The 14,605-nt window shown below is 46.8% G+C and overlaps 1 protein-coding gene across 1 annotated transcript; it reads right to left on the reverse strand.

Moving 5' to 3' along the window:
* Positions 1-2,534: 2,534 nt before the first annotated feature.
* TMBIM6 (transmembrane BAX inhibitor motif containing 6) lies at positions 2,535-14,599 on the reverse strand. Its single transcript, XM_014584087.2, has 9 exons — positions 14,566-14,599; positions 13,455-13,563; positions 10,524-10,644; positions 8,388-8,436; positions 8,145-8,242; positions 7,870-7,949; positions 7,269-7,369; positions 5,479-5,554; positions 2,535-4,451 (listed from the first exon to the last, which is right to left on the reverse strand). Exons 2-9 carry the CDS (start codon positions 13,506-13,508, stop codon positions 4,428-4,430), a joined length of 603 nt encoding a protein of 200 aa, XP_014439573.1. The 5' UTR covers positions 13,509-13,563; positions 14,566-14,599; the 3' UTR covers positions 2,535-4,427.
* Positions 14,600-14,605: the final 6 nt, after the last annotated feature.

The following is a 14,605-nucleotide window of genomic DNA, read 5'->3' on the forward strand; positions in this document are numbered from 1 at the left end:
ACTTCTGTTTCCCCTTTTTTTTTTTTTTTTTTTTTTTTTTGGAGAGATTTTCGCTATAGGACGCGTGCGCCCTTCAGACAGACAGAGACAGAGAGACAGAAAGCGAGAAATCACCCCCCAGGGGGGATGGCCACGCCGCAACCCCTTCTCCTCCATTCTCCTCTCGGGATCCTGGGCACGCACGCACACGCGCCCAGCGTGAGTTTTAAGCCACGGGGCCCAGGACACGAACCGTGGTCGACTACGTGGGAGTCCAGCGACATAGCCATTACGCTAACTGCTGGCTCCAGGCCATCTCTTCTTTCAACGCAGAGGTCCTTCCACTTCGGCCACTGACTCTGGTCTTGCAGTTCCCTAGGCGAGAACGAGCTGCCATTTGTTATCCTTTCCTGTCTCATTGGTAATTGGTGCCGTGGAGGAGTGCTGGGGCGGGGGAGACTCAAGGGGTGCACATTCTTCTCCTCTGGCACGAAGATTTAGATTGGTGAGATTTTGCTCGAACACCTTCACCTTTCCCTCTCCGCCTCAGCCAAGCCAGAAGGTCGGATGGAAAAGTTGACACCGGCCCAGGACCGACCCTACTGCGACCTGCATGGGAGACATGAAAAGCAGGGGGCCGGAGGCAGTGTGCCTGGACTCTTTCAGGACACAGATCTGCCTTTCCTTACCAGCTGGCATGACCTTGGAAGTAGTCAGTATTAGGCCTTTGGCACCCATGCTTCATGTACTTTGTATAGTGCCTGGCACCACAAGCACTCAAAATATATTGTGCCTTGTACCTCCTCCCAGCAGGGGGATAAAATCAAGCTTTAAAGTTTTTTTTTTTTTTTTTTTTTAATTTTTTTTTATGCCATAGGACATACACGCTTGCCGGGGAGAAACAGGGAAAGTGAGAACTCACCCTCGAGGGTTGGCCGTGCTGCTATGCCTTCTCCTCTTGGGATGATGGGCATGCACGCACACATGCCTAGTATTTTCTCCAGGCCACCACATCTGAGACTTGAGCTTTCAATGTTGGCCAGGTGGGATGCAGTGCCTCAACCACCAGACCACTGTTGGCCCCAGGGCTTGGCAATCTTAGAGTGGAGAGCCAGATGGTAGTTGAGCAGTAGTGCGGGTGGGCCCATACGGAAAGGTTCCAGGTTTCTGTCCCAAGGCCTCCTTGTACACAGCAGAGGACCTGAGTGCCCATAATCTGGACTGGCTGAGGCTGGGGTCAGATCACACTGTAAAGGCTGTTAGGGGTAAGACTAGCAGATGGTGTGGTTACGTCACTGGACTCCCATGTAGTCGACAGCGGTTCGAGTTCCAGACCTGGCGGCTTAAATCTCACCCCAGGCATGTGTGCATGCAAGTTCAAAATCCCAAGAACGTGTTGATGATGACGTGTATAGTATTCTCAACTGGATTGGTCTGAGAAGTATTTCATGATGGGCAAAGTATTTTTACAAGCAAAATGAGAAATAGCAATTGACTGTTTTATAAAAATAATTAGAATAATAAAAATAATGATTGGGGAAAACAGAAAAGATATGGAATGTTGAAGTGGGGAGATTAATGTCTGTACTGACTGACATGCATGGCATTCCCTTTTGAAAAAACAATGTAATACACTGTAAAGTTATATGTAATCCAATGTAATATAAAGAAGATTATGATGATAATAAAAATAAATAAATAAATAAATAAAAAGAAAAAAAAAGAATGAAGAAAAAAAAAGATTAAAAAAATTAAAAAAAAAATGAAAAAAAAAAAATCCCAAGAACGCAGGAGAAAGGACTGTGGAGTGTCCGTTCCCTTGGAGGATGATTTCTCACTTTCCGCCTCTCTGGTGAGCACATGCACCCTGTAACAAAAATCTCCCTTAAAAAATTAAAATAAAGACCATTGGGAGTATCTCTCTCATGGAAGAAGTAAACTTAAAAAAAAAAACTCTTAAGTGTGAGAACAGATGTTAAAAGACTTTCAAGTTGGGGAAGTGACTACCATTAGCTGAAATGAGAGTTAAGAAGAGTCGAACAGGTCACCTAGGAATAACCTGAACAAACCAGTTGGAATGACCAGGGAAGGTCGGTGTCTACAAACGAACACAACCACCCCAGGGCAAAAATGCCCAAATCAAATGGCCTAATTGTAATGCAAATCTAGTTTACAGTCTCAGAAACTCTGAAGACTAGGGTTTTATTTACTAATACACCTAGAACAGAGCGGGCCATAGATAAAGGCACCTGTAGAACACATGGACGTGAGCTGCCCTTCCCCAGCATGCATCCTGATTCCCGAACTCGGCTGCACATCTGGACCAACTGTACCCACCGCTGCCTAGGAATGTACAATAAAGGTAAGGGGAGGGGAAGGGGCGAGGAAACGGCCTAGACTCTGTATTTGATCTAGAAAATTCTGGGCTTCAGAGTGGTAGGGGTGGTTGTTTCTATTTACACCCACAGCAATCCTGCCCCATTCCCAGCACCCTCCAGGACAGCGCTCCAGGCCGTCCAGCTGTGCCCTTGAATTTCACGCACACGAACACTGGGAAAGGTTAAGGAATTTTCTTTATTTTTTACAAATTAAGACTATGTAGATTTCATATATTTCTGAATCAAAAACACCTTTGTCTTCACAGTATGAGTTAGAGAATGCAGCCTGAGCTGAAAACCAAGGAACTAGAAAAGAAAGTTGTAATTACAGTGATAACTGTATTAAAAACCTGTTAGGCATTTTCTTTAAAAGTAGTTTTTTTTTTTTAATATCTTGTCATTCTTGGCACTGTTTCTAAAGAAAAACTCCTTTATCCCAAGCAAAAAAGCACAAGAGGTGGAGTTTGGCTTCAAGAGATGTAATTGAGATTCTCAGGCCTGACAGAGAATCACCAAAGTGAGGGGGATTTGCTAGTGGGGGCTTCACAGGAATGAAGTCCCTTTACCCAGGTCTCAGGCTAGAGGCTGGAGGCAGCAGAGTGGAGGGTTGGCACCCTCAGGAGAAGCGAGCCATTGTGGCGGCGTGCCCAGGGATACGTAGCCTGGGATGTGTCAGGGATGGTATGGCACCATGGCATGCTGGGAACCCACAATCACTGGCAAACCAGGCACTGGGAGTGACAATCTGCGAGGTCAAACTGGTACCTACTGGTAACAGGCTTTGGACAGCGCTGTCCCCTTACGCTGGAGCCACACCACTCCTGACACTACCCCCTTCTGTGCCAGCCGACAGTGGCAGACCCCCGGCCAGTGATCCCCATCAGGCCTGTCCACCCACACTACGGCCCCAAAGCTGCAGGGAATCGTGACTCTTGCAGGTCTGGTCACCTCATTCCTGCCTAGAAGGCTGCTGATTTCTGGAAACAGGTGAACGACCAAAGACTGACTTGCTTCTGTAAATGAACATTTATCTGCTGCTGGAGCCTCTGGCCTGACACCATCAGAGTGTCCAGGTGGGGATAGACAAAAATGTCCAATAGACTGTTGAGAATGCTGCCTCTTGAGTCGGCAGTCTGTTCTGTTGACCTGAATGAGGAACCATTCAGCTGGTGGAAGAGATGGTGTTCCCCTTACCTAGTTCGTCAGGCATGATTGTTACAATCAGCGCAGAGGTTGGCCATTCCCCTCCCCACTCTTCTTTTCTTGGGAGCTTTAATCACGGCCACTTGGCAAAAGCCATTCAGCAACTACTGTGATAACCAATTTTTAAAACCCCCTTAAAAATGGGGATTCTATGCCATGCCCTGCCACACGTAACCAGCCTTTCCATAATGTCTGACAAGAATGGTGTTCCCTCGGTGTTGAGATCCTCCCACCCCAGGGATGGGAAGCAGGCAGATTCCCTGAGGGCAGGCGAGGGGTGGCATGGGGCACGCACACATCCAGTTCTGCGATGGCAAGGCAGGAGGGTATGTCTGCCAGACCAGCGTGGGCAGCTTGGAGGAAGCCATCCACCAGGAGGCTCTTCGTCTTCTCTGCAGGGGCTGATAGCTCGGATACAATGAGCCCGAGGAAACAGCGGGCCAGCAAACCTCTTTCCAAGGGGAAATGCACCGCCTCGTCCCACAGGGGCTGTGCACAACCCGAACAATGCTGAGGAGGAAGGGCGAGGCGGGGCTGCACGCAGCTGAATCCTGGTGAAGCTGGGTGGGAGGCGGCCTCCTGGGTCCACTCGCTCTGCTGGTCCTGCTCCTTGGTGGTGGCCTGGCTGCCTGAGCAGATGAAGAGGCAGGGTGACAGAGAAGAGAGTGGGGAAAAACCCCAGGAGTATGAAGCCAAACTCCAAACTATATTCTGCTAATCAGTTTTTTGATCAAAAAATTCAAAAGAGAGAAAACCACAAAGTACAAAAGCTTTTCTGATGCTTTTCATTATCACAGAACACGCCACCTGTAATGTGTGCAAAGAGGAAATGAGGGGCGGAGGGAGAGGGAAGGCTGAATGGTCATTTCACTTCTTCTCTTTCTTCTTGTCCTAGAAATGAAGAAAAATTGCTCTGTTAATTTTTGGCACACCGAACCTTCAAGCTTTAAAACTCAAGTGAGCTGTGGGACCAGCAGTTAGTGTAAATGGCTATGTCGCCGGAGTCCCATGTAGCTGACTGCGGTTCGCGTCCCGGACCCGGTGGCTTAAAACTCACGCCGGGCGCGTGTGTGTGCGTGCCCAAGATCCCGAGAGGAGAATGGAGGAGAAGGGACTGTGGCGTGGCCATGCCCTCTGGGGCTGATTTCTCGCTTTCTGTCTCTGTCTGTCCTTTTCTTTCTGGCGAGCGCACGTGCCCCTCAGCAAAAAAAATAAAAATAAAAAGTGACCACCATCCTCTGCTGGTTCCCAAAGCCACTGACAGACTCACTGAGAATGCAGAGTAAGCAGCCGCACCTACCTGCACCCCAAGAGTACCCAGGTGGGATGCCTGACCACTCAACTCCTCACAACTACCACCGATCAAATCCCAGCCTGGAAGTCTGTTTTGAAAGGCTAAGACCACCAACTGTCCACTAGGCCTGGGAAGTGCTTTATCTTAGAGAGGGAAGCATGAATCCTTGCTGTAAACCTTGAGAAAAACTGAATCCAGTGAAATTTTATTTACTCTCAGGTGGAAACCCAGGGTATTAGAGGAATAATAGTTGGGGGCCAGCAGATGGTGTGGTGGTTAAGTGCTGGACACTCCCACATGGTCCATCATGGTTTGAGTCCCAGAAATGATGCTTGCTTTCTCACTTTCCCTCTCTCTCTCTCTCTCACTGGTCAAATTAAATGAATAAATGAATAAATGAAAAAATAAATAATACTTTAAAAGAAATGAATAACAGTTGAGTTGCTCTGACTGAAGTTGGGACACCTACTTGATGCTTGGTCTAACTGGCGCTGCCTGGACATCTGGCCACATCCCATCCAGTCACCTGCTCCTATCACACCCATCCCTGTTTTCAAATCTCAGTATATACAGATGCTGAGCTCAGGGGCCACCCTGTCACCTTCAGGCTGAGGGAAGACTAACCTTCTCATTCATAGCCAGGATCATCATGAGTTTTCGGAAGAGGGTAACAAAATCCAAGAACAGGTCAACACAGTGCCTGAAAGGAAAGAATCAGGTTAAGAACCACACTTCCTGGGACCAGCAATCAGCGTAATGATTATGTTGCTGGACTCCCACGTAGTCGACTGCAGTTGGGAGTCTCAGACCCAGTAGCTTAAACTCACGCCGGGTGCGTGTGCGTGCATGCCCAAGATCCCAAGAGGAGAATGGAGGAGAAGGGACTGCAGTGTGACCATCCTCCTGGGGGGTAATTTCTTGCTTTCTGTCTCTCTGTCTCTCTTTCTGGCGAGCGCACGCCCTATAGCAAAAACCTCTTAAAAAAATAAAAAAAGAACCACACTTCCTATTCTCCCTTATCCTCGGCTCACAAAGGTAACACAAACTTCACTCCCACCCCCAGAGTCAGCTTCTCCACACTGCACCTCCAACACAGAAGTAAAATTCTGGTGTTCTGTGATCCTCCTCAACTCACGGAAATAACGCAGCATAGTGAGAAGAGACTGGGCTGTGGAACTCGGAGAGGCTCAAGTCTGAACCCGGAACTACTACTGAGTTGTAAGACTTTGAGAGGATTATAACATTAAATAAGGGGGGAGGGGACGTTCCATAGCCTAGTGGTTAAGGGAACTAGATCCACATGGATGTCCACACAGTCTAAGTAACACACCTGATGGTGATGTGGTGGTTATGTCACTGGACTCCCACACAGCCAACAACAGTTCAAATCCCACACCAGGCAGTTTGAAACTCATGCTGCACAAGTGTGTGTGTGTGCATGCTCAAAATCCCTAGAGGAGAATGGAGGAGATGGGAATGCAGCATGGCCATCCCCTCTAGGAGGTGATTTTTTTCACCCTGTGTTTCTCTGGCGAGTGCATGTGCCCTGTAGCAAAAATCTCTCTCTGAAAAAAAAAATATATATATACATACATACATACATACATACACACACACACACACACACACACCTTTCTCACTATTAAAGGTTTAAAGATTACAGAAATATAAAGAGTAAAAGAAAAAAGACTCTTTTCCCTTTCCCCTGCATGGAGGTAGCCATTAATATAAACATATGTTATTAACCTCTCTTAAAAAAAGTCTGGTCCTGGGACCAGCAGTTGGCATAATGGCTATGTTGCTGGACTTCCATGTAGTCGATCGTGGTTTGAGTCCTGGACCCAGTGACATAAACTCACTCCAGGCGTGTGTGCATGCGTGCCCAAGATCCCGAGAGGAGAATGGAGGAGACAGGATTGCGGCATGGCCGTCTCCCCTGGGGGGTGATTTCTTGCTTTCTGTCTCTCTCTCTCTAGCAAATGCACGCACCCTATAGCAAAAACCTCTAAAAAAAATAAAATTAAAAAAAAAAGGGTCTGGCCTCTTGAATTAAGGGAGTTTGGGGCCTGGCACAGTGGTAAACAGTGCTCTGCTGGCTGCATGAAAAGTCCCTGCATTTGCACCCGGAGACCTCCCAGAGGAGGCTGGGCACACACGCGCGCCCTGATCCAGGGCTGGCGGAAGATGGGGGGGATCGCAGTGTCAAGACCATGTTAGGGATGCTGGTTTTTCTCTCCCTGCCTTGCCACTCTCCCAGGACAGAAGATTGAGGGAGACTATGTTACGGTAAATAATTCCCAAACTGGTTTTGCTACCACATACACTCCACAAGCTTGGCCACCTAAATTCCGCTGTGAAATGGAATGTATGAGGTCTTGACCTACACACCGTTAGAAATCAGTTCTCACACTCACCAGATATAATCCTTATCTCCATTTTCAGCCTTTTCAATAATGAGTTGAGTATCAAAAAGGACAAAGCCACACATGACCACTAGCCCCATGTACAGGTTTGCCTAGCAAAAGAAAAATGAGATGAGGTTACCATGAAGTAGAGGTCACAGAGAAAAAAACAAACAAACAAAAAAACCAGCTAAACTTTCTGGCTCTTGGTCAACAGAAAGTACATCAAATGCTAACCCTGTGAACTCTCACATTCCTGGGAACTGGAGCCTATGATGGAGAACACATCATCTCCCTTGGCACCATTCTGCATTCACTTTTGTAGGTCACTGGAAGAGCTCCAATCCTTTTAACAAGGAACCACTGCTAGACTAGCTTTTGTCAAACTATCTCTGAGCAAACTGCTGTCTCCTTAGCAATGCCCAGCCATATTCAGCCTGTCCTTTCACCTGTGGCAGAAGGCTTCACCCACTGAGGATTAGGAGGGAAGGACTGGAGAGGACTGCCCAAAGAAGGAGCACCCTAGCAGACTCTCGGCCTAACTTATTTTTAGGGTTAAGCAAGAAAAAATGTGAAGCAAATGGCTGCGGGAAAGTTCTAGGCAAAGTCTCACCTGGAAAAGCCAAATGGATCCAAAGAAGAGATTTCCCAGGGAAGACAAGAGCATCAGGCTCATGGCCGACATCAAGACACCTAGAAGACATGGCAATGAGCTGTTCTGAGAGAAGCCAGAGCGAAGTACAGCAATCCCACTACAGCATTCCTTACTTCCCCCCAAAAGAAAGGCTTTTCACTTCAGCCCAACAGTAACAAGGGAGCTGGGCACAGGGAGAGAGTCCAAGTGACAGTTATGCTGCAGCAGAGCCCGCTCGTTTCCCAGCCCCTTACCTCCCAGAAAGAGGTAGCTCCGCCGCCTGGCATAGAGCGCACTCAGGGTGAAGCAGGTGAAGATCATCGCCGTGCCCATGAAGGCAGTGGGAAGGATGCTGGCAAACAAAGACACCGTCAGATGGAGAGCCACAACTACATGGCCTATCCGAAGGTACAGCCATAAAGGTAAAAGGACGTGTGTCACTACCAAGTTACCTGGCATTGACAGCAATGCACAGCTCCAGAGCAGGGCCCAGTTACCTGGGGTTGACAGCAATGCACAGCTCCAGAGCAGGGCCCAGGCCAACTCCTAGAAAACAAAGATCCCAGAACAAAGTATTACCATCGAATCATTTTTCCTTCCTTCCTTTCCTTCTTTTTTAACTGCCAGAGGGTGAACTCACTCTGCAGACAGGGAGAAAGTACCTCTCTCTTCCTCACTTTTGAAAGCAGTCACGCTACAATCTCTTCTCCGTTTCTCTATCCTGTCAGGATTTTGAGCACACACATACACACACACTCGAGTTGCCAGGGCCAGGATTCAAGCCACACAGTTGGGCCCATGGGATTCGGTTCCCTTAACTACTAGGCCATGAGGCCAGACCTTCCTCTCCTTTCTTTCTTTTTTTTTTTTTTTGAGAGGTTTTCACTATAGGGCACGTGCACTCGCCAGACAGACAGAAAGCGAGAAGTCACCCCCCAGGGGGGATGGTCATGCCACAATCCCTTCTCCTCCATTCTCCTCTCAGGATCTTGGGCACGCATGCACACGCGCCCGGCGTGAGTTTAAGGCACTGGGTCCAGGTTGTGAACCGCGGTCAACTACGTGGGAGTCCAGCGACATAGCCATTACGCTAACTGCTGGTTCTCATCTTTCTTTCCTTTTTTCATGAGACAGACAACCACCATCAATTCTTAAAGAGAATCTTGGTCTGGGGCCAGGCGGTGGTATGGTCATTGAGGCGCTGGACTCCCATGCAGCTGACTGTAGTATGAGTCCCAGCCCCGACAGCTTAAAACTCATGCCAGGTGTGTATGTGTATGTGCATGTGCATGCGTGCGCCCAAGATCCCGAGAGAATGGAGAAGGGATTGCAGCATGGCTATCCCCCCTGGGAAGTGATTTCTCACATTCTAAAGCAAAACGCAAAAAAAAAAAAAAAAAAGAGAAAGGAAAGACCCTGGTTTAAAAACTAACCAATAACATAAGTATGCCCATCATGCCTCTGAAAAACACAAGCAGACTAAAGTAATTAAATCTCTCTCTCCTCCCTCTTCCTTGTTTTTAAAAAAAGTCTTAAAATACCTGATTGAGTTATTTATTTATAAACACAGCCGCACAAACTGTCCTCTTAGTTGAAAATTATGGATGGAAGAGAAATTAGGACAAAAAAAAGTAGGCATGTCGACATTCAGAGCTAGTGATGTGAGACTGTAATGCAGGCCAGGTCAGAAATGAGAAAAGGATACTGAGCAAAAGCAAGGCAGGGCCCCGTGGCCGGCAACCTCATTCGTAGTCATGCAGGACTGACTCCCTCGGCAGCAGAGGGGCCAGACCAGTTCTGCAGGCGGATGCCCGCCAACAGGAAGGCAACCTGTCCCAGGGCCAGCATTTCTCCTGCGCTGGCTACTGTCCTCGCTCCCTCTGATAATTCCTCCCCTTAACGCCTTCAAAGGCTAGCCTTCGCTCATTCAAAAATCTTAATCCCTAAATCCCTTCCTTTCTAGAATTTCTTCTACACTGTTTAGGTTAGACTTGTCACCTAGAACAAGCTCACTAACACAAATGCTGCTTTGCAAGTATTTTTCATTATGCTGCTCAAGTCCTATTCCCTTTAATAATAATTCTAGAAGAGGGAGCTGCACTTCTAATTCCTCTCTTGAGAATCAGGGCAAAGCGTCCTGCACAATGGATCGCCATGACGGGGCTGTACGTAACTGTTCACGAGGCTCAGGACAGAGGCTCCCATGACACTTGTCGGAACAGGTCCAACCAAGTCAGACTCTCAAGCTCACCTCAAGCCCAAGCCTACCGTTAACAAGCTGTGCTGCCTAAGCTCTTGAACCTCATTCTTTAAGCACAGTGTCTATTTTTTAATACAAAAGTAGAAGTCACAGTAGCTAGTCACAAAGAGCTTACCTAGGTGAACCTGTATGAAATAAGAAAGCAGTACAGGCAAATACATTCAAATACAGTGTTGGGAAGTACAGTGCTAGATGAAAGCAGAGCGAACTCAGGGAAGACTCCATAGGGAAGCCCTCTAAAGAACTATACAATGAAACAGGCAGATAAGAAAGTATGTAAGTAACTCAGAATAAGCAAATCTCAGGCTTTCGTCTAAAGAGATACTAAAAATATAGTTCTCTCTCTGAAAACCAGAAAAATTCTTTAACATACCTGTAAGGAAAGCAAATCCAGCAAGAAGTCCCAGTCTTTTCTGCTCGGTTTCACGGCTATGAGGTGTTGCCATCAGCCAAACCATCAACCCCAGGGAGCCGATGGCAGAGAGCAGGCCAGCCTGTCAGAACCAGAGTCAATAATGAAATACTCAAAGACTCCAAATTTATTTTGCAGGAGACCTTATGCCATTCAAACACTCATCTGACATGTAGGCGGGGGAAAGGCAGTGTTTTCCAAGGGTGGGGCCGAGGAGAGAAACCAGAGCCCGGAGGTGGAGTTACCACTGTGATGGCTACTAGAGGCCGTTCTGGCTTGGGAGGTCCGTCAGCTACAGGACAACCACCCAAGTCAAAATGAGTCTGTTTTGCCCAAGAAACAAGAGAAAATGAACCAAAGTGCCAAGTCTTGAAGCATATTTCATCTGCCAGGCAAGCAGACAGGATCCTCCCCCTCATGTAACTGCTAGAGGACACACACACACGCCAGAGACAGGGAGTGTGCGCACGTGAATGAGCTCCCTGCCCTGCAACAATGGGCATGGTCGGACGGCCACCCTGGTCGGACGGCCACCCTGTCTCTGCCACTTCTTCCTGTCAGGATTTTGGGCAAGCAAGAGTACGCACATGCGCCTGGTGTTAAGCCACCAGGCCAGGATTTGAACAGTGCTCCACCATGTGGAATCTGGCTCCCAATGCACAGCATTTAATGACTACACTGACAGGCTAGCTCAGAAATGGCTTTTTTTTTGGAGAGGTTTTCGCTATAGGGCGCATGCGCTCGCCAGACAGACAGAGAGAGACAGAGACAGAAAGCGAGAAATCACCCCCCAGGGGGGATGGTCACGCCGCAATCTCTTCTCCTCCTCCATTCTCCTCTCGGGATCTTGGGCACGCACGCACACGCGCCCAGCGTGAGTTTTAAGCCACCGGGTCCAGGACACGAACCGTGGTCGACTACGTGCGAGTCCAACAACATAATAGCCATTACGTTAACTGCTGGTTCCCATGTTCCTTCCTTTCTTAAAATATAGTCAATTCTTTTTATTTATGGTAGTGATGTTATAAAGCCAAAAGGGATACTGAATTAGTAAATACTGTGCCTTTGCTCCTGGGGTAAATAATGGGGTTAGGTTCCTACAAGCCTCTGGTGACATTTTCATCAACCGATCAATGCCGTCTTATGTGTTTCTATTTAAGGATACCTTGTTTGACATACACTATTGATTCATCAACACTGAACTTGCAACCAACAGCACTCAGTCATGCCTGAAAGAAGCTTATCTCACACACACACTTTCTCTATTAAGGCATATCGCAGACTTCTTGCAACTTAGGACCACTAGACAATCCTACATTGTTAGCATTTCAAAGAGTAAAATCCCCAACAAAAAAGAAAAAAAAAATCAGGAAACAGTCCTCAAAAAGGACACTTGCTGGGATCAGTAGGTGGCATAATGGTTATGTCACTCGGCTCCCATGTAGTTGACGGCAGTTCGAGTGCCGGACCCAGCGGCTTAAACACGCCGGGCGCATGTGCATGTGTGCCCAAAGAACAGAGGAGAAGGGATTGCAGTGTGGTCATCACCTTTGGGGGATGATTTCTCACTTTCTGTCTCTCTGTTTCTGTCTGTCTCTCCAGCAGGTTCATGTGCCAGATAGCAAAAACCTCTTTGCCAAAAAAAAAAAATGCATGTGCCAGATAGCAAAAACCTCTCTGCCAAAAAGAAAAAAGAGAGGACATTTGCTTACAGTGTGAGGACTGAAACAAGAAGACAGTGTTATCTCATTCACCCTCAGCTGGAAGACAGCACAACAGGTGACTTGAGTGTTTCACCTCTCTGCATATGTCTGTGAAAAGTGCCTCAAGTACTGATTTTAAGGGAACAGGTGAATCCACAAATATGAAATCCATGAAAAATGGACTGATTGCATTTTACTCCAGTACTCCCAACTATTATAAAAGTCAGGGGGGACTCAAGGGCCGGCAGGTAGTGTGGTGGTTGGGGCACTGGACTCCCACATGGCCTGGTTCTAGTCTCAGACCTGGTGGCTTGATTTTTCTCTCTTTGTCTCTCTCTGGTGAGCATACATGCCCTACAGCAAACTTTAAAAAAATAATAATAATAAATAAAGTAAATGATTAAAAAAGAAAAAAAAAACAACACCTCAGGGAGCCAAAGCCACACCCTTTGACAGTGTTTAAAGATATTCACACTGTCCCCACCAGACAATGCCTGAGCATAGGGATAGTTCTTGTTGGCAATGGCAAATGCCAATCCAGGCACACCTCTATATTGATGCTAAAATAGACCTTATATTTTGGCTAATAAGGACACTCTTGTCCAGAGGCAGGGCATGGGTAGTAAGGACTTCAAATTTTTGGGCTACTCCTCAAAATGTCTCTTCTACTCTGGCTGGCCAAACTCAAATTGTCCCTCAACATAGAAAAAATGAGTGGTTGAAGGTTTTTTACCCAACCAGGCAGAAAGCAGCATATCAGAGAATACTAGTCAAATTCTTAAAGGTCAAAACCTTGCCTCTCTTGCTGATTAATCATACGATTTTGTACCCAAGTACTCCATAGTCATTTAGGCAAAAAATAACAGAGACAAAGATGAAAAGGGTACTATGCAGAAGAATCCCAGCATGCACATCCTCCTCTACTCGGGGGTATGGGGACAGGAAGCAGGGTCTCGTAAATCAGCAGTGCACCATTCAGCACCAAGGTGAAGACTTTCCGTTTCAGTATCTAGAGGGGGCACAGCTGTCAGAAAACTTAAATGGTTTTGCGTGTCCTGATTTAATGGCTTGTAAGTTCAGATCCTAAACTACTGATGATTAAGGAGTGGGACAATATGGACCAACTGTGGTCCCAACTGCTTTCTTCCAAATGCAGAGTTTGTGCCATCACAACTAAGAGTGTTCTTACCTGGATGAAATGAGTGACCACATGGACATAGGCTCCCGCACCCGCCACAAACATACAGAGGGCGAAACTTGCATAGACCTTCTTCAGGTGCTGCTGTGTGGAGGGGGTTCTAGGGAAGAGCATTAATAACAGCCATCATTTATGAACTGAATTTATCTCTAAGCGAGAGATCATTTCTTTTTCTCTTCCCAGGGAAGATGTTCAAGTTATATTACAAATACTGGGTCTTCAGAAAAGCCATGTCATATTTTTCTATGCAAAAATGTGTCATGACTTTTCTGATGACCCACTAGTTGAGAGATACTCAGGAGAGCACACTGTAATAGAAAAGAATGTTTTGGGGGCTGTTAGGTGGCGTGGTAGTTAAGACACTGGACTCCCACACGGCAGACCACGGTATGAGTCCCAGACCTGGTGGCTTGCTTTCTCACTTTCCCTCTCTCTCTCGTCTTTCTCTGGTCAAATTAAATAATAATGGTGAATAAAGTTAAATAATTCTTTTTTTTTTTAAAAAAAAAAAGGCTGTTTTAAAAACAGGTTAATAGGGGACCAGCAGTTGGTGTAACAGCTATGTCACTGGATTCCCGCGTAGTTGACCGCAGTTCAAATCTTGGACCCGGTGGCTTAAACTCACACCAGGCGCATGTGCGTGCATGCCCAAGATCCCAAGAAGAAAAGGGATTGCGGTGTGGCCATCCCCCCAGGGGGTTAATTTCTTGCTTTCTGTCTCTGTCTGTCTTTCTGGTGAGTGCACACAAACCTCTCCAAAAACCTCTCTAAAAACCAACAACAACAATAAAACAAAAACAGGTCCAAAAACCTCTCCAAAAAACAACAATAAAACAAAAACAGGTTAACAGAATCTCCGATGCTGGGGAAGATCCCATAACCCTAAATCATGATAGATCAGCATCCAGCCTAGAATAAATGACTGTCTAGTGACCACACAGTAGCCCTCAGAGTCTGGGTACCTTTATGGGGTCCTCTGAATTCTAGCTAAGTTAATTTGATAGTTTATACACACAAATATTAATAAACTAGGAAAAGGGAAAAGAAACTAGCTATGAAAGGAAGTACAGTAAGAAACCATAGTCAAGGTCAAAGTACTTACATATGGGAAAATTTGAAGAGCGCATCAAAGTTGATCTTCC

The sequence above is a fragment of the Tupaia chinensis genome, unplaced genomic scaffold (genome assembly GCF_000334495.1).
Source record: "Tupaia chinensis unplaced genomic scaffold, TupChi_1.0 Scaffold145652_1, whole genome shotgun sequence".
Lineage (NCBI taxonomy): Eukaryota > Metazoa > Chordata > Mammalia > Scandentia > Tupaiidae > Tupaia > Tupaia belangeri.